The 18,846-nt window shown below is 48.1% G+C and overlaps 1 protein-coding gene across 1 annotated transcript; it reads left to right on the plus strand.

Moving 5' to 3' along the window:
* Positions 1-2,980: 2,980 nt before the first annotated feature.
* RASD2 (RASD family member 2) lies at positions 2,981-18,523 on the plus strand. The gene is made up of 3 exons (XM_074271531.1): positions 2,981-3,213; positions 11,503-11,782; positions 17,311-18,523. The coding sequence occupies exons 2-3, from the start codon at positions 11,512-11,514 to the stop codon at positions 17,838-17,840; spliced, it is 801 nt and encodes a 266-aa protein (XP_074127632.1). The 5' UTR covers positions 2,981-3,213; positions 11,503-11,511; the 3' UTR covers positions 17,841-18,523.
* Positions 18,524-18,846: the final 323 nt, after the last annotated feature.

Consider the following 18,846-nt stretch of genomic DNA (forward strand, 5'->3'; position numbering starts at 1 on the left):
CAAATGCTGCTCCCCATGTCTGGAATTCGCTCCCTCATCAACACCCTTTAGAAACCCGGATTTTCTTCAAAGCTCGGCTCAAAAGCTCCCTCCTACATGTGGCCTTTCATGAATCCTGCCCTTCCTGCCAATGCCATCCAGCTGGCAATGTCTCCCCTGAAATGTCCCTGTTCCTACTCCGTATATATTTTGTGTATCTTCTCATAGGTGCACAGGCTGTTGCACAGAGAGAATGCTAACCTCTTGAGGATGAGGACCGTTTTGTTTTTGTCTTTGCCTAGTGCTGTCTAGGCAAAGAGCCTAGTCCTGAAGTGAGTGCTTACAGAATGCTTTGCTGATTGCTTTAACCGAGTCAGTTCTCTCTGTGTCACTCTCCTTTCCCACAAAATAAGGTCTCAGCAGGAACGCTCCTTTCCAGCTCGACAAGCTTCTGACTGTGAGTCTTGAGCGCAATCAGATCTGTCGAACTCCCTACTCTCTCCTGGGAGGGGAAGGTAATAGCTCTGTAAATGCCCTGACTTGCTTTTCCCAATCTACTTGGAGGATGGATGGATCTATGTTCATGGATCTAGAGCTGGAAAGTATACAAGAATCCTCCCACCCAATACTCTCACTGTATAGTTGGGGAATCTGAGAGCAAGATGCAGTCACAATGAGTTGAACACAACGCCTGAACAACCTTGGGTTCAAGTCTCCATCTCACTGTATCCCACTGCCTCAACTTACCTCACATGTCTCTCCAGCCCAACTCTGAGAAGACATTGGCCACTAGCCTTGGATAAGGGCAAGCAGCCCAAAGGATTTGAAGCTAAAAGGGGCCATTAGAGAAGATGAAGGAGGAACTTTCCCATGTTCCCATGCAGCAGAACTAGAAGGCTGGGATTCAGATCCGGCACTCTCCAAGCCTCCTCCCATTTTGATCTATCTATCCCCTGGCTCCCAAAAGAAAGCCACCCACAGGGCCTCAGGGAAGAGGGGGCAGCAACATTAGACATGACTTTCCAGATTTCTTTTTTCAAGATGGGTGAGATATTTTCCATTGGGGAAACAGAGGCCCAGGAAGGAGACCAAAACCTTGCTCAAAGTCACATGGTTTCTAGCAAAGACAAACCTGAACTCACGTTTCCCTACGGACAATCAGGCATTTTTTTTTTTTCTTTCTTTCTAGCTGAAGGTTCTAGGGGTGAGGAAGCAGGAGGAAGTGCAGAATCCAGTCAGGACCTTGGAAACACCTGTGGATTCGGATGTGGATTCCAATCCGAGATTTGCCACTTAACTATTAGGCAAGCTCCTGCCTCAGTTTCCTCTGCTGTAAAATAAGGGCTTCTAAAGCGCTCTAAAGGGCTTCCTAAGTTTCTGTGCAGCTCGAAGTGTGTGCCCCCGAACGGGGGGAGCTGGATGGGGATGGGAGTGACCCGGCCAGCTCGGGCTGCCACTCCATCCTCCCCAAGCTGGAGCCTCCGAGCCCCTTCCCAGGAGGCACGTTCTTTGCCATGTGCTCTGCATGGTTGGATCGGATATCGGAGATGGAGCGTCTGTGCTCCAGGAGGAAGAGGAGGAAGGCAGAGGAAGGCTTTTATTAAAATCTTTTTTTTTTTTTTTGGGGGGGGTCATTTCCCACAGGGCCGGTAGGTTTTCTCAGCAGCCGGGGGCGGGGGCAGTGACTCCGTCGCGACTAGTGGGTCTGGCCCGGAGGGTCCTCCCGACATCTCCGGGAACAGGTGATCCCGACGCCGGCTCCGGGCTGCATGTGCCGGTCGCCTGGCCCAGCCAGCCGCCCGCCCCCCCCTCCTCACCTGTGCGGGCCAGGGGACGGCAGGCTCGGCGAGCCCCAGTCACGGTGCCTGCACTGAGGGGCCAGGAGCCGCCCATGTCACATCCCAGACCCCCCCCTCCCCCTCGCCATCCACTGCCACACGCCGGGACACGAGGACCACGCTTACTGCGGCTGGCCAGGCGGCCGGGGGTGTGCCTGCAGGGGAGGGAGGGAGGAGGGGGCGGGGCCGAGCTCCCAGCCCCGGCCGCTGATTGGAGGAGACCAGTGCCAGGGGGTGTGGTGCTGGGGGCCGGGGGAGGGGAGGAGGGCCAGCCGGCTATAGAGACTGCAGTGCCAGGAGCAGCGGCTACAGCCGGAGCTCAGCCAGCAGGCGGAGAGCTTCGGGAAGCTCTACGGGGCGGACGGGCACACAGGCCGCCTGACAGACGGAGCGGGATCGCCCGGGCCCGGCGGCGGCGCGGGGCGCGGGGGGCAGGGCCCTTCCTGGAGCAGAGACTTTAAAGAGGCTCCCCCCACTGACCCCCGACAGCCGCCCCCAGGAGGAGGGTCAGAGTGACAGACTCCCGGCAAAGTTCCCGCGGGCACTGTGGGGGCCGGGAGGAAGGGCCGGAAAGAGGTGGGGGGAGAAGGAGCCTGAGCCCAGTCCGGGAGAACTTGGAGCGGGACGCCCCGAGGTGGGCTCCTCTCCTCCTCCATCCCCCGGGGCCTCTGGCACGGCCTCTCCCGCTCCCCGGAGTTCCCGACGCTTGCTCCCAGCGGCCGGACCTCCCAGCTGCCCCGGCTCCGGCCAGGCGGCGCGGAGGAAGGAGCCCCGGGGCCGCTGCGGGGTTCTGGGTTCCGAGCCGGTCAGCCCCGAAGGTGGGCGCAGAGCTAACCTTCACCCGGGCAGAAGCAGGGAAGCAGGTACCCAGGAGGGCGGGGGGCGCCGCCTGGGAACCTTCCGGGAAGAGGGGGGTGCGGAGACTGGCCCCGGAGATCCTCCGTACGGAACCGAGGGAGCTGTGAGGGAAACTGCCGCCCGGGCGTCCGAGTGAGCTCCGGCGGTTTATAACCCCGACACCTGCCTGGGGTGAGCACACGCTGTTCTCCGCCCCCCCCCCCCCCTCCCCGCGGTTAGACTGGTGATCAGCCAGGGCAGACACACCCCCACCTCCGCCCCCTCCCCCCACCCGCCAGTCCCGCCGCCGGCTTCATTCGCTCTGCTAGTTCGAGGAAGAAGGCTCCGGAGAGGCAGCAGCGCCTGGGAGCGCCCCATGGGGCTCAGCTCTCCGCAGCCCTCGCAGCCGTCCCGCGCCATCCAGGCTTGCCCAGCAGCCCAGAGAGCCCGCCGCCACTGACTCCGACCCCGCGAGAGCCCCCATCTCCGGAGCCCGCGGCTTTCGGGACACACCGCTGTCGCCGCGTCAGGGGGTCGGGACTGCCCCCTCCTCACCCAGGTAAGAGGCAGGGAGACCCCCAGTGCAGGACGGGACGGGGCCTGAGGCCACAGCATCGTAAACTCTGAGACCTCCGGGCGCACCTCCCTAGTCCGCGCAAGGGGAGACGGTCTGGGGGCGGCGGATTCGCACCGCTGGTGTCTGCGGGAGAATCTGAACCCAGGGCTGAGCCCCGGCTGCTCCAGAGCCCTGCCCCCTCCTTGTGAGAACCAGAACTAGCGAGGGGGTCGGGGGTGGGGGAGAGAATCAGTCCCCAACGGTCCCCTCCTGTCCGCGGTGTCATTGCAAATATCGGACTGAGAACCTTCGCCGGGAATTGTTACTCCAGGGAAAAGGGAGAACCAGGAGACATTTCTGAATGCAAATGCGCACTCTCCTCGGTCTCTGCCTCTCTGTCTCTCTGTCTCTCTGTCTCTGTCTCTCGGTCTCTGTCTCTGTGTCTCTCTGTGTCTCTCTGTCTCTCTCTGTCTCTCTCTCTCTCTCTCTCTCTCTCTCTCTCTCTCTGTCTCTCTCTGTCTCTGTCTCTCTCTGTCTCTCTCTGTCTCTCTCTCTGTCTCTGTCTCTGTCTCTGTCTCTCTCTCTCTCTCTATCTCTCTATCTCTCTGTCTCTCTCTGTCTCTGTCTCTGTCTCTCTCTCTCTCTCTCTCTGTGTCTCTCTCTCTCTGTCTCTCTGTCTCTGTCTCTCTCTCTGTCTCTCTGTCTCTCTCTCTCTCTGTCTCTGTCTCTCTCTGTCTCTGTCTCTCTCTGTCTCTGTCTCTCTCTGTCTGTGTCTGTGTCTCTGTCTCTGTCTCTCTGTCTCTGTCTTTCTCTCTCTGTCTCTCTGTTTCTCTCTCGATTTTTCTTGTTGTTGTTTTGCCTTTTTTTCTTGCTTTTTCATATTGTAGGGACCATTAAGGGGAGGAAGGAGACTCAGTTTCCTCCTCTGTAAAATGAGGGGGCTGCACTTCACACACTCTGGGGTTCCATGTAACTCTAGATCTATATTCCCGTGTTTCTCCAGAAGCCATGTGGGGCCTCTGGAGTGGACTGGGCTTGGCTCTGGGAGATATTTCTTATTGGGTTCTTTGAATCCGGGCCAATTTGCCCTATATAGATAGAGGCTTCAAAGGCCTTTAGCTTAACAAAAACTCTCCTTCCCATCACCCTTTAAGGTCTGCAAAGCTCTTTCCTCACCACCATATGAGGTATGTGTGTTGAGGGTGAGAGGGTTATTATCCTTATTTAACAGATGGGGAAACTGAGGCCCAGAACAAAGCAAATGACTTTCTCAGGATTGAAGAGCTGGTATGTGTCAGAGCAGGAATTTAAGCGAGGTTTGACTAACTTTAAGTCCTTTGCTCTTTGCACTGACCCATGCTGCCTCTCTCACCTCGCCAGGGGCAACAGTAGAGAAGGTTCACTTCACTTGGAACAGAAATTAAGGTTTCAAGCAGAAGGGTTTCTGGGTGGATCATAGGTTCATGGGATGATAGATTTAGGTCTCTGGAAGAGACCCCAGAAGCCATTTTACCAAGAAGGAAACTGAGGCACAGAGGATTGTAGAGATTTGTCCAAGGTCATTTTGTGAACAGTGTTGGAGTTTGAGCTTGAATCTTATGAATTACAAAAAAAGGGTTATGATTTTTTCCCCAAGATTTCATAGCAATTGAGATACAGTAGGGAAAAATGGAATAGGGCTGAATTTGAAATCAGATATCCTGGGTTTGAAACTTAGGCCTCCCATGATGCATCAGAGATTACCTTTCCAGGTTTCTGTTTCCCCCCTCCCCCCTCTGTAAAATAAAATGGCCAGGCAAGACAATCTTCCAGTTTTGTGATCCTAAACCTCTTTTCTTCTCTGAGCCTCAGTTTCCTCATCTGTCAAATGACACGTCAATGGCATTTGAAATTCAGCTTTAAGTCTGTGATCCTATAATTCTGTGAAAAAGGAGTGATCGAGGGAACTTTAAGAGAAACAGATAAAGAGGAAGAGATAGGAGAGACAGTTCAAAATGGCCAATCAAGGCAATGCTCCCAAGCCTGGTAATTTAAACATCAGATTCAAGGATGTCACACTGCCCCCTCTAGAAAAAAATATCTTTTCTCATGAAGCAGCATGGCACCAGGTGCCGTCCCAGCTGTGTGTTATGGAAGAAATGTCACAATGAAGCTCCATGGGGCTGCTTGCCCGGTGCAGACAGCCCAAGGAAGGTTCCAAAGTAATATAATAATAGGGCGTCTATTTCAGTGATGCTGGATGGCAAAAGTCACCTCAGTTCTCTTCCGAAAGTTCCCTTCCAGGGAACCATCCAGGATAGGGGGTGTCTGAGGAGACCACTTTCTCAAGAACTGGGGGTCATTTTCCCCATGGATGATTTTGGAGTAATAGAAAAGGCCCAAGGTTCCAAGAATAATCCTCGAGACATTTCTATTTGATTCTGGAATCAGAAATCATTGAGATGGAAGAGACCTTGGAGGCCACTGTGTCCTACCCTTCCATTTTACAGATGAGGAAACTGAGGCTCAGAGAGGTTATCAGTCTCAAATCACACAGGTAGTAAGCTTCATAGGGACTTGAACCCAGAACTTTTGACTTCCCAGATTCCTGATACTCTTACTCTAGTTACACATTAGCACTGCTTTTTTCTTTGGCTGGTCATCTATTAGATCCCTTAGACCCAAATCTGTGATTTTTTTGAACTCTAATATTCTCATGTTCTGGAATCCAGGCAGACTGCTCAGGAAAAAGGGACCACAGTTAATCCCAGGATTCAATATTGGAAGAGACTCTCCAAGGCCTCTTTTGACAGATGAGGAAACTGAGGCCCACAGAGGGAACCTGGGAACTGGACTTGTAGGTAGATAGGTTGCCAACCCCTCCAAAATGCACAAGGAACCGTTCCATTCCTGTCTTTCTCTAGAACCTTGCTGGATGCATGGGAAGAGTTTGTTGAGTGAGTTATTGATTTCTCTGAAAAACCAGTTGTAGATTACTGAGAGCTGATTGTAGCAGGTTCCTAGAAGCTGGCTTTGATGAGAGCTGAGGGATGAGGGATGAAGGTCACTCTCCTGCAGCTCAGGAGCCTCACAGAGTCATTCTTGCCATAGGATGCTAAGATTGTTTTCATCTAGTCTGGACCGGTTTCTAAATGACTCTAACAATTGTGTGGGTGTGTAGGGATTTGTGTTTGTGTTGGGGGGAGAGAGTGTGTAGTGTCTATCATTCTCTTGAGAGAAACTAGTAGAGAAGCTAGTGCTCCATACTACCCCCCCTTACCTTTCCATTGGACAGCACAATGAAGAAGCAGAAAAAGCTGGGAGCCTGACATGGGGTTCAAGTCCTGATCTTGGACAACACTTCTAAAGGTCCTTTGTGACCCACCATTCTTATGCTAATCAATGCTGGTCTCATAGTCTTCAGGGTAGGGGTCTCCCCAGGAGATATAGGAGGGAGAGGTGGGAAATTTCCCAGACATCGCAGCTTCCCTCCCCTTCTCTTCTTCCCATCTTCTCTTTGTTTCTCCCTGTTTCTTTCTTAATTTCTCTCCTCTTCTCCCCCTTCTTTCTTTTTTCCATTTCATTCTATCTTTCTTTCATCTCCCTCTCCCTCTCATTTGTCTCTCTTCGCTCTCTCTCCTCACTCTCTGTCTTTCTGTCTTTTTCGGTCTCTCTGTGTCTATCTGTCTCTCTGTGTTTCTGTCTCTCCCTGTCTCCCCTCTCTCCTTCCTCTCTTTCCTGCTCTCTCTTTTCTCTTAGCTGGAAGGCACCTTAAATGACCAGAAATGAAATGGACCTTAAAACAAGAGATGTTTCCTTCTTCCTCCTCTCTTTTTCTTGCCCCCTCATCTCTGTCTCTTATTTCTCCCTCTCACATTCTGTCTCTGTCTCTTTCTCCATTTCCCCTCTCCTTCTCCTCTTCTTCCCCCTTTTACCTTCTCTCTCTCTCTACTTTCTGAGTTTCTTTCATCTTACTCCCTTACCCTTCTATTTATCTTTCTCATTTTATTGCTCATTTGTCTCCTCTCTTTTTCTTTTCCTCCCCATCCATTCCTTCCTTCCTTCTTTCTTCCCTCCCTCCCTCCTTGTCTCTTTCACCTTATGTCTTTCCTGTTTCTCTCATCTGTCATTCTATCTTTTTCCCTTCTTTTGATGATGGTGGGGGCTGGGCCCAGATATTCAAAGGGTACCTTTGACCAGGATTTGTGAATCAAGGTCAGTCATAGGTTGGGCAATTAAAAGGACCCCAACCCTCATCAGTTCCCCACCATCATCACTTTCATAATGAATGTTAACTAATTGACATGCTTCTTCTCACACCTTCCTCCTTTGTATTTATCTCTCTCCTTTCATTTTCTCTCTCCTTTCTTATTCTCTACCTCTCATCATCTATCTTTGTCTATTTCTCTTAAATTTTATTCTTTCTTTCTTTCTAGCTCCTTCTCATCTCTTTTCTTTTACCTTTCTATCTCTCCCTCTTCTATTTCTTTCCCTTTCCATTTATCTTTTCTCTCCTTTCCCTCTCTACCAGTTCTCCTTCATTTCCTCTTTTTTCTTCTTGCCCATTGTGCTTTCATAATTCTGGATCCTTGCTGAGTATTAAGAGATGGCACGTGTGAGGTAGGAGTGCTGTTTGGGATTGTTTTCAGGGAACACCACCCAAGGAAATAGCCACCTCTAATTGCCTCAGATCTTCATTTGTCTCCTTTCACCCACCAGCCCCCTAGTCTCAGACCCAAGGTTGAAACATTGGCAAATCTTTGTTGTTCCTTAAATGGAGATGTCCTAAGTGGCAGATTTCTTCCAGCTACAGGAAGAATCCAAATAGAGATGCCTATCACCTGAAATAGGGAAGGCACAGAGCCTGGGGAGTGGTTATTAGTCCCTACTAGAGATAAAAAGGCAGAAATGAAACTCTTCCTGACTTCAAGAAGCTTACATCCTATTAAGGGGATATCATATTGGCTGATAACTAAATAAAGAGTTGTATAATGATAACATAAAACAAACATTTCATCGGGGGAGTCAAGAAAGAGCTAACAAGTGGGGAAAGGACAAAAGATTTCTTGAATGAGGTGTTCAAGAAAGCACTAGGACTGGGAGCATTTCATGCCAACCTGTGCAAAGACTTGAGATGGCAAATGGAGTATGAATGGCAAAGTATGGTGGGAAAAGCACTGAGGTTTTTTTTTCCTTGGATGTGGGTTTATAGGATCACAGCATCTTGGTATATAGAATGAAATCATCTAGTCCAATCCCCTTAATTTGACAGAGAAGGAAATTGGGTTTAAAAAGGAGGAGGTGATTAGCCAATGTCTTCCAGTTAGAAAAGCAGAAAAGGGACCCCAACTTTTGGGCCCGAATCTCAGTGTCCAGGAATGGGATTGGGTGAGAATAGAATATCTCTTCTTAGGGAAACAGTAGGTGAGACTTTGGGCCCCTGGAGAAAGCAGACTGTGACTCCTGGGGCAGGGCTATAGCAACCAAAATGCCCATTTTCCCAGCTCCCTCCAGCCCAAAGGAAAGTTAGCATCAGCCTCAGACCTGCTTGACAGGACCAACCTGTCTGCTGCCCTGAGGGTCAAGGAAGTCTGAGGTCTGGAGTTCATTTAATGAAACCATGGTCTGGTTGAGCCAGGCTGAGCTCAGGGGAAGGGGAAAGGGCAGAGTGGCAAGGGCTTTATTTCAACTACTTTGAATTTCTACCTTGACTTCGAACCCTATCTCCCATGTCCTCTCTTCCAGGATGCCTTCCCCGGTTGCCTTTTTAAAAAATTGATAAGTTATTAATATGCAAAGCTTGTCTTGATTCATCTTTATAAACCTCCTAGTATCAGGTAGAGTGCTCTACCCATGAGGTGCCCATATCTGACAGTCACACACAGCTCCAGTGCTCAAAGGCACCTCACAGGCTCTGCCGATATCCCCCTTATATTACAGAAGAGGTTCACAAAGGGTGTGATCACAGCTAATAATCTTCAGAAGCAGTTTCTGGGACTCCAAACCCAATATTCTTTTCCACATTCCCCAATGAATGAATTATTAATATGGCGACTATTTATCAAAGACCTACAATGAATAACAATAATACTTGCTAGCATTTATAGAGTGCTTTAAAGACTGCAAAAGCACTTTACAAATAAATTTTCATTTGATCTTGTCAACAGCTCTGTGAAACAGGAGCTATTATTATCTCCCATTTCATAGATGAAAAAACTGAGGTTGAGAAAGCTGAAGTTACTCCCCCAGCATCACCCAGGTAATAAGCAGGATGGCCCTCTGACAAGATTGCCAGGCTTCCTTCCCCGGCACCCCAAATGAATGAATGAAAGATTCCAGGTTTTCTGAGAGACTCAAATGAAATAATGTATGTAAATCACTTTACAGGCCTTCAAGCACTATAGAAATGCCAGCCATTATTATAATTTTATGCTAATAATCCAGTGGGAGAGAAAGAATGAATATTTCTTCTAATAAGGAGACAAGGAAGGACTCAACAAATTCCATCTACGTGTATGTGAACCAAAGTGCTGTATAAGAAATGCAGGAGAGATGATTCTGACTGGGGGCACAAAGGCAATCAGGGAAGGCTTCCTGAAAGAGGTGACAATTTGAGGGAGGATTTGAAGGTGAGGGAGGATGGGATGGAAGTGAGCTGGCAAAAGAAGTTGGAGAAACAATTAAGGAAAAATGTTTCAGGAAGAGGGAATGTTAGGAGCTCAACTTTTGTAGAACGGTTCCAGGAATATCAATTTGTCTATGGGAAATAAGTCTGCAAAGGTAACCTCAGGAGGATTTTGAATGCCAGGATTAAGCGTCTAGACTTGCTCTGGTAGGGAATCAGAAGCCCCTGGAAGGTTTGTTTTCTATTTCTGGATCTGAGTTCATAAGTATTGATAGGGATGAGGATGATTATAGCTTCCATTTATATAATGCTTTATGACCATGGGGGATAAATCTGAAAAAGTAAACTCTGGAGGGCCTTGAATGTTAGGATTAGGCTCTAGACTTGTTCTGAATAGGGAATCAGAAGTCCCTGGAAGGTCTGTTTTTTGTTTCTGTCTTTGAACTCATGAATATTGGCAGGGATGGGGATGGTTATAGCTACCATTTGTGTGATGCTTTAATGTTTGCAAAACATTTTACATTATCTCATTTGATCCTCATAAAAAACCTCATGATAAATATTATATCCATTTTACAGATAAGGAAACTGAGGTAAACAAAGGTTAAGGGACCCCCAAATTATAGTACCAGTAACTGAGGCTGAATTTGAACTCAGATGTTTTAAACTTTAAATCTAGCCTTCTCTCCACTGTGTTGCCTCCAGATACTTATCTTGTTTTTTAAAGACTTCTAGCATACAGTTTTCCCAGCTGAGCTCATGTGTCCATTCTAATATTTAATGCCCCTGGGGAAATTTGTTCTTCCTCTCTACCTTTAGTTTCTCCTGGTCAGGGAATGAATATGGATCTTCCTGCTCCATTATTTTCCATGGCAAGAGGAAAAAGCTGAGTCTTCTTAGCCCAGTTTTAGCCTAGAAAAGAGGCTTAAGGGAGGGGAGGGCAAAGCCTGGGGTTCTTCGGGGTTTGGCAAGGCAGTGGAGAAAAAGGAAAAAGACACCCAAGCCCTGCACCAAAGACTAAACCCTCCCCATTGAGACAGAGGGCTATTTCCTCCCCACCAAACTCCCCTCTTCAAATCCCAGTCTAAATAGAAACAATAGAGAAAGTCCAGAGGTGGTGGTCAGCCTAAAAACCTCCTTATGTGATTCCCTAATAAACCCGCTCTTGTGCTTTTTCTATGCCCTGATCCCAGACAGAAGATCAGAGGTGGGAGAGAACAGAGAATGCTAGAGCTGGAAGGAGCTTAGAACAGGGGGTGTCAGAGCTGGGAGGGAGCTTAGAACAGGGGATGTCAGAGCTGGGAGGGAACCTAGAACAGGGAGTGTCAGAGCTGGAAGGAGCTTAGAACAGGGAGTGTCAGAGCTGGGAGGGAGCTTAGAACAGGGGATGTCAGAGCCGGGAGGGAGCTTAGAAAAGGGGATGTCAGAGCTGGGAGGGAGCTTAGGACATAGCGAAGTCAAGCTGAAAAGGAGAAATTACAAAAACCAAAGGGCTAGAATGTATCATAGACATCATCTAGTTAATTCCTTACCTGAACAGAAGTTCTCTTGCCAAGCTTCTCAATGAAACAATCACTGTAACTAAACCACTGAGCTGGAAGAGGCTACCAAGAGTATGTCTCCCCTCTAGAATTTAGGCCTTTTCATTCACACTTTTCACACTCTTTTTTCCCCTCCTTCCCCACCAGCCCCAAGCGATGATGAAGACGACATCCAGTGGGAACTGCGCGCTCAGCGTGCCCGCCAAGAATTCCTACCGCATGGTGGTCTTAGGGGCCTCCAGGGTGGGCAAGAGCTCCATCGTCTCGCGGTTCCTCAATGGCCGCTTTGAAGACCAGTACACCCCCACCATCGAGGACTTTCACCGAAAGGTTTACAACATCCGAGGGGACATGTATCAGCTGGACATCCTGGACACATCAGGCAACCACCCCTTCCCAGCCATGAGAAGGTTGTCCATCCTCACAGGTGAGGGCCTGGAAGGGAGGAGGCAAAGGGTGGTGGACAGCAGACAGTTCCATCCCTTGAGGGGACAGAGGGGGGAACTACCAAGTACTTTCCCTCTCAGCCTCAGTTTACTCTTCTGTAACATGAAGGAGTCATCTTGGTCTTAAGACCACAATCCTCCTTGGCCATCCATATAAAGTTGGTGCTCCGGGCTTTGAAGGAATAAGAAATGAGACCTCAGAGATCATCTTGTCCTGCTCCATTTTTTTCAGATGGAGAAATTAAGGTGGGGAGGTGGCTCATGGGGAAAGGGATTCATTTGCCTAAAGCTACTCCTTTGGTAATTAGCAGAGACAAGATTTGAACCCTGTTCCTCCAACAATGATCTTGCCTTCTGTCTGGGGTGGTCAGGGAAGGCTCCATGGACTTGAATTGAATATCTAAGGCTAAGTAGGGTCTGAATGAGGGGAAGCAGTGATAGTCTGAGCAGAAGGAAAGAGACAGAAAAACAAAAAGCATGTTAAGCAGTCAGTGAACGAGCATTTATTAGGCACCTGCTATATTCCATACATTCTGCTGAGCACTGGGGATCCAGAAAGAGGCAAAACACATGAACAAAAATCTTAGAATCCTAATTCTTCAGTCATTCTGGAACAAATCCCTTGCAATCAATCCATTAGGGATGCAACTCCTGTGTGCCAGACACTGTTGATTGGAAAACAAAAGGCAAACATTCCCTCCCTTCAAGGAGTTTACACTCAGCTGAGACACTGCCTCCTATGGTTTGGTTCAAAATCCATCCATTCCTGCTCATCTTGGGTAACTCTGGTCACTCCCAAAGCATGTATTAAACACCTATTATGTGCCAGGCACTGGCTGAGCCCTGGAGATAGAAAAAGGAAAACCAAACAGTCCCTGACCTCACAAAGTTTTTATTCTGATGGCTCAGCTTCCTCCATGTCCATGTCTCATTTGACCTTGGCTGTAGCAAAGGTAGAATGGGAACAACATTTCCATTATTGAGGTACAGAAAGCATTAGGGATAGGTAGGAGCTGGGGGTGCCTCCCGAGTCTCTAGATTCTTTATGCTGTACCCCTAGTGATGAGGGCCCCAAATAAGGTCAATCAGGACAAACCTATCACCCCAATTTGTTGGGAAAACAACACCGAGCGCCAGCTCCAAGGTGAGTCAGTGCCAGTGTTTCTGTATGCAGAGGAGAGCACAGTGACTGATGGGTACTCGCTGGAGCACGCAGCCTGCAGAATATGCCCCATTAATATTGCATGATGTTGTGGGGGAGGGGGAGAGCTTTCCCTGACACTACAACTCATCTGGGGCTAAGACCCAAATACATCCAATTGAATAAATGAAACATGCATTTCTATACTTAGTACATGCAGTTAGGGGAGGCAGGGAGAAGGACATAGTGGGGGCAGGGGAAGGAGCCAGATCCTTTCCAGTAATTCTCTGGGGCTCAGCCAGGAGTCTGGAAATCATCCCGGGACAAGTCACTGCCATTTCTCTCAGCCTCAGTTTCCTCCTCTTGTAAAATGCATGAAACCTGATTCTAATCTCTCTCCAACTCTGAATTCTGGGAGCTAAAAAAGAGCTCCTAGAAGCATCATTCCTGATCTGAATGAACCTTGATGGGAATAAGGATTCTGAGAAGAAGCCCATGCTATATTATTGGGGACATCTCAGCAAAGGGAAAATGGGCTAGACCCTGAGCATTTGGGCAAAGGAGTGGGAGAATGAGAGAGGAAGCAAGGGAAAAGGTAGCAAGCCCTCCCTCCTTCCAAGATATGGTGAATCCAGGTGCTCATTCTGAAACCTAGGCTCTGCCTTCTCGGTCCTGAGCAGCTCTGAGTGGGGACCCCACAGCAGCTCCCTTTATTGTTCCTGGTGTTTGATTGCCTCTTCCATCAGACAAGTTGTTGTTATTGTTGTTGTTGTTGTTGTTGTTTTTTGGAAGACAGTTGTGGTTAAGTGATTTGCCCAGGATCAATCAGCTAGTTCAAGCATCTAAGGTCAAATCTGAATCTTTTTCCTGAATCCAGGGCTGATGCTCTATCTGCTACAGCGCCATCTAAGTCTTCCCTTCTCCAGGTTTATTCCCAATTCTTTTACCGATCCATGTAGGGCAAGATCTTGGGATCTTTCACTCTCCTGGCTCTTCTTGTGACAGTTTTCATTGTCCTTATTAGGGACAACTAAGAGTCACCATGGTGCACTAAGTACTAGGTCAGCCATTGACTACCTCCATAATGTTTACCTCAATTTCCTCATCTGTAAAATGGGGTTAATAATAGCAGCTCCTACTCAGGTTTGTTGTAAAGATCAAATTAAAAGGAACTAGCACATAGTGACCCCATGTTCGAACCTATTTACTATATGTTGTAGGTGCTTATTAACCATTTCTTTCTTTCTTTCTTTTTTTAAAAATTCTGGTGCCTTATGCTCACTGGGGGCAGAGAATGAAAACTTCCCTAGCCCCTGGGCATTATGTTTCTCATAATGTGGCTGGTGTTTTCTACTGTTCAATCCACTAAAACTCCCAAATCTTTTTGTGAAAGAATTCTGTCCTTTCACGCTTCTCACAGTTTGTTCCCGTGAAATTGATTTTTTGGACCCTGAGAGATATACTTTACATTAATCCCTATTGCATTTTAGCCCAATGATCAAGCTAGATCTGGGGAGGGGGGGATCTTGAACGTGTTACCCAGGTGCAAACTTTTCCTTCCAGTTTTGTGTCCTTTGAAGAGCAGATAGGCTCAAGTCACTGATAAAAATCTTAAATCAGATGGGGCCAAAAATAGATCCCTGGGGCACTTCACTGGAGACCTGTTTATAGCCATAAACAAGGATTTTGGAGGCTAGCTATTCAACCTGCTCCAGATCCAGCTAATTGTACCAGTGGTTCTCAAACTTTGTGGTCTCGTGATCCATTTATACTCTTAAAAATTACCAAAGACCCCTTTCAATAACTAACAACTCACCAGAAAGAGCTTTTGTCTAAGTGGCTTATATCTATCAACATTTACCATATTAGAAATTAAAACATTTTTGTTGTTGGGCTGTTGAGTCATTTCAGTCATATCCAATTCTTTGTGACCCTGTTTGGGATTTTCTTGGCAAAGATACTGAAGTGGTTTGTCAATTCCTTCTCTGGCTCATTTTACAGATGAGGAAACTGAGGTAAATAGGGTTAAGTCACTTGCTCAGAGTCACACAGCCAAGAAGTATCTGAGGTTGGATTTGAACAAAGAAAAATGAATCTTCCTGACTCCAGGTCTGACTCTATCCACTGAACCACCTAGCTTCCTAATTTTAATATTAATACAAAATGAGTTTTGATCTTGCAGATCCTCTGAAAGGGTCTCAGAACACACTTTAGGTACTATTAGACTAGATCTTATGGCATCATAGATTTACAGTTAACTGAAAGGGCCCTCAGAGGCCACATAGTCCAACCCTGTTATTTTACAGATGGGGAAACTGAGGCAAGATATCTTGGGATTACAAAATCTCAAAACGGGAGCTAGAAGGAATCTCAAAACCTGTCTAGCTCAACCCCATCATTTATAGAGGAGGAAACTCAAAGCCTGCATGGGGCCCCAAAGGCACACAGGGAGTATAAATGGCTAAGTAGGAATTTGAACCTAGGTGTCCTAACTGCAGATTCCGCTCTCTTTCTTCCATCTCTCCATCTTTCCAGAAGAAGAATCAAATATTTTGCTAAATTTAAACAAAACTTATAGCAGTTCCTTGATCTAACCACTTAGTGACCCTATTATTAAAGAAAATGAGGTTTATCTTGCGTGATCTGTTCTTTATGATTCCCTTCTGCTTCCCTTATGGACAAGCTTGGGAAGCAAGAAAACCCTGAAATTATTTCAGGGCAGGGAACAGCTGGGTGGTACAGTGGATAGAGCACTGATCCTGGAGACAGGGGGACTTGAGTTCAAATACATCTTCAGCTACTTGACACTTACTAGCTAAGTGACCAAAGGCAAGTCACTTAATCCCGTTTGCCTCAGTTTCCTTATCTGTAAAATGCAATGGCTCTTGAAGGACCCCTCCTCCTCTGATTTTTCTCTGAGCCCACAATTCTCTGTTAGGGAAAAGAGTTTCAGAACAACAGCTGGAGGGAGAGAAAAGAGAAGGACTGGGGAGCCAAAGTGTGTCTAAAGCAATTCTGCATTCAACACCACATCTAGCATGCCATTGGTTTGCAGGAAACGCTAAAAAGAAATCAGTTCAATAGCATTGTTCTCCCCAGCTGTGAGGCAGGGCTCCATTTTGGAAGGCCAGAATGTGGTGAGAGGCGGTAGAATCCTTGGGGGGGGGGGGGGAATTATCACAATAGGACACGGCCTGGCAGCCCGAGTGGAAAATACTGCCAGGCTGACATTGCCCACAGCTCCTCTGAGAAAAAGCCATGGTAACCGCAGTAAAACCAGGGAATTATTAACAATAACAATTGCTTTTTATAGCACTTTCTTCCCTAACAATCTTGTGAGCAAGGCAGCGAAAGTTTTATTATCCCCATTTTATGGAGGAGAATACTGAGACTCCCCTATAACATCAGAGACTTAGAGCAGGAAGGAAGCTTAGAAGTCATTGAGCAACTTGCTCATTTTCTCAGTAAACTTTTCTTGTAAATGTCCCTGAGGGAAAGGTGGGCAGATGAGGAAGCTGAATGTTCAGAACTCAGATCCCAATTTTACAGATGAGGAAGCTGAGACAGGGAGGAGACTCCTCCAGGATCACAAACAAGGGATTGTCTGAGGCTGGAGTCAAGAAGACCTGAATTAAAATCTTAGCTCAGAAATTTACTGACTGTGTGATCCTCAGTGAGTTTTTTAATCTCTGCCTCATTTTCCTCAACTGTAAAATGAGGATCAGAATAGTAAGTACCTCCTATGGTTGTCATGAAGGTCAAATCAGATATTTGTAAGGTGCTTAGTACAGTACCTGGCACATAGTATATACTTAATCAATCCTTATTTCCTTTCTTCCCCCTTTTCTCCCTTCCTTCCTTTTTTCCTTCCTTCTTTCTTTCCTTTCTTTTTCTTTCTTCCTCTTCCCTTCCTTTCCTTTCCTCCTTTTCCCCTCTTTTCCTTCATTTCTTCCTCCCTCCCTCCTTCCTTTCTTCCCTCTTCCCTTCCTTCCTTCTATCTGTCCTTTCTTTTTCTTTCTTCCTTCATCTCTTCCTCCCTTCCTTCCTTTTTTCTCTCTTCTTTCCTCCCTTCCTCCCTCTTTTTCTTCCTTCCTCCTTCCCTTCCACCCTCCCTTCCTTCATTTCTTCCTTCTGTCCTTCTTGCCTTCCTCCTTCTCTTCCTCCATCCTTTGTACCCTCTATCCCTTCCTTTCTTCCTTCCATCCGAGTGCCCTATCCCCCACAAGCTAAATCAGAAAAGTAAATCACCTTCTTTCAGACCACACATCCAATAAATGGCAGAGGCGGTGTTCAAAAGTAGATCTGACACCTTTTCCCAGGATCCTACTGTTCACTTAGACCAGTCTTCCTCTCTGATCTCTCCCACAGGAGACGTCTTCATCCTGGTGTTCAGTCTGGATAACCGAGAGTCCTTTGACGAAGTCAAACGTCTCCAGAAGCAGATCCTCGAAGTCAAATCCTGCCTGAAGAACAAGACCAAGGAGACGGCTGACCTGCCCATGGTCATCTGTGGCAACAAGAACGATCACGGGGAGCTCTACCGCCAGGTGCCCACCACCGAGGCGGAGCTCCTGGTCTCGGGGGATGAGAACTGTGCCTATTTTGAGGTGTCAGCTAAGAAGAACACCAATGTGGATGAGATGTTCTACGTGCTCTTCAGCATGGCCAAGCTCCCTCACGAGATGAGCCCCGCCTTGCACCGGAAGATCTCGGTCCAGTACGGAGACGCCTTCCACCAGAAGCCCTTCTGCATGCGCCGGGTAAAGGAGATGGATGCCTACGGGATGATCTCCCCGTTCGCCCGACGGCCCAGCGTCAACAGCGACCTCAAATACATCAAGTCCAAAGTCTTGCGGGAGGGCCAAACCCGAGAGAGGGAGAAATGCACCATTCAGTAAGAAGAGAGACGTCAGGAGGGCAGCCCACCCAAGCAGTGCCTTAAGGGAGATGGCTCTGGAGGATGCCCCCAGCCGTGCCAGGGGGAAGTGAGGGGAGTGGGCAGCCGTACTGCCCTCTCTCCCCTTGCAGTTGGGAGCCCAACTGCACTGGCCACAAGGGCAGCAGCCCCCTGGGCTCTGTAAATATTTCTGGGTCTTCTCTGTCACCTCCCCCCCACCTCCAATTCTCCTTTTTTTCTTCCTGGGATCTCTGACTCCCTTCACTTGGCAGAAGAGCGTCTCTCTGGCAAGGAGGAAACAGAGGAGAGATGTCAGTTGGGATGATGTGGATGCTCGCTCTCAGCCCCTGCGCGAGGCTACCTCGTCACACAGAATTCAGACGGGACAGGAGGTAGAATCTCCAGGCCTTTCTCCAGAACTCAAATCAACCGAGCCTCTGAACTGGATTTGTCTCTGGGTCTGGGGACGTTTGGGCTGTCAAGGTTGAAGTCCCCTGCTTTGGGGAGGGACGCTCTACGCAGGAGAGAGGTGACCCCTCCCCAGAAATTTGTGATCTTATTTTCTGCTGTTGAGTTTTTTCTCTTCTGATGATTCCCCCTTCCCCCACCCCCCAACCAAAGTAGTAGTGTTTGTGTGTTTGATATGAAGTGTGTTTGATGTACCAAGAACATTTATCTTCTGAAGCTTCTTGTTTTTTTTTTATCATTTGTCCTTATTCTTGTGGCTGTTGTCCCTTGGATGAGGATAGAAATGGACTCCCAAATCATCGAACCGTTCTGAGGAACCATCGTTAGCCAGTCCATCTGCCACCTGTTCCCTTGGGGGAGCAGGGGACGCCTTCCCCAACAGCCCCGCTAACCACCTGGCCCCTCCACCCACCAGGCCCCTCCCCCAGGTCCTTGCAGCGGCAGACTTCGATGGCCCAAGGCCAGCTCATTCCTAACCTCTCTTCCCACTGGTCTTGGACAGTCTTTCTCTGCTCTCACATTTAACTTATCCGATTCAT

The sequence above is a fragment of the Sminthopsis crassicaudata genome, chromosome 5 (genome assembly GCF_048593235.1).
Source record: "Sminthopsis crassicaudata isolate SCR6 chromosome 5, ASM4859323v1, whole genome shotgun sequence".
In the NCBI taxonomy this organism is placed as follows: Eukaryota; Metazoa; Chordata; class Mammalia; order Dasyuromorphia; family Dasyuridae; genus Sminthopsis; species Sminthopsis crassicaudata.

What these genes read in the sequence shown, in the direction of transcription:
- RASD2 (XM_074271531.1), top strand. Translation starts at nt 11,512, where the DNA reads ATGATGAAGACGACATCCAGTGGGAACTGCGCGCTCAGCGTGCCCGCC. An exon ending in AAGGTTGTCCATCCTCACAG is followed by an intron (nt 11,783 to 17,310) that starts GTGAGGGCCTGG and finishes TCTCTCCCACAG; the next exon opens with GAGACGTCTTCATCCTGGTG.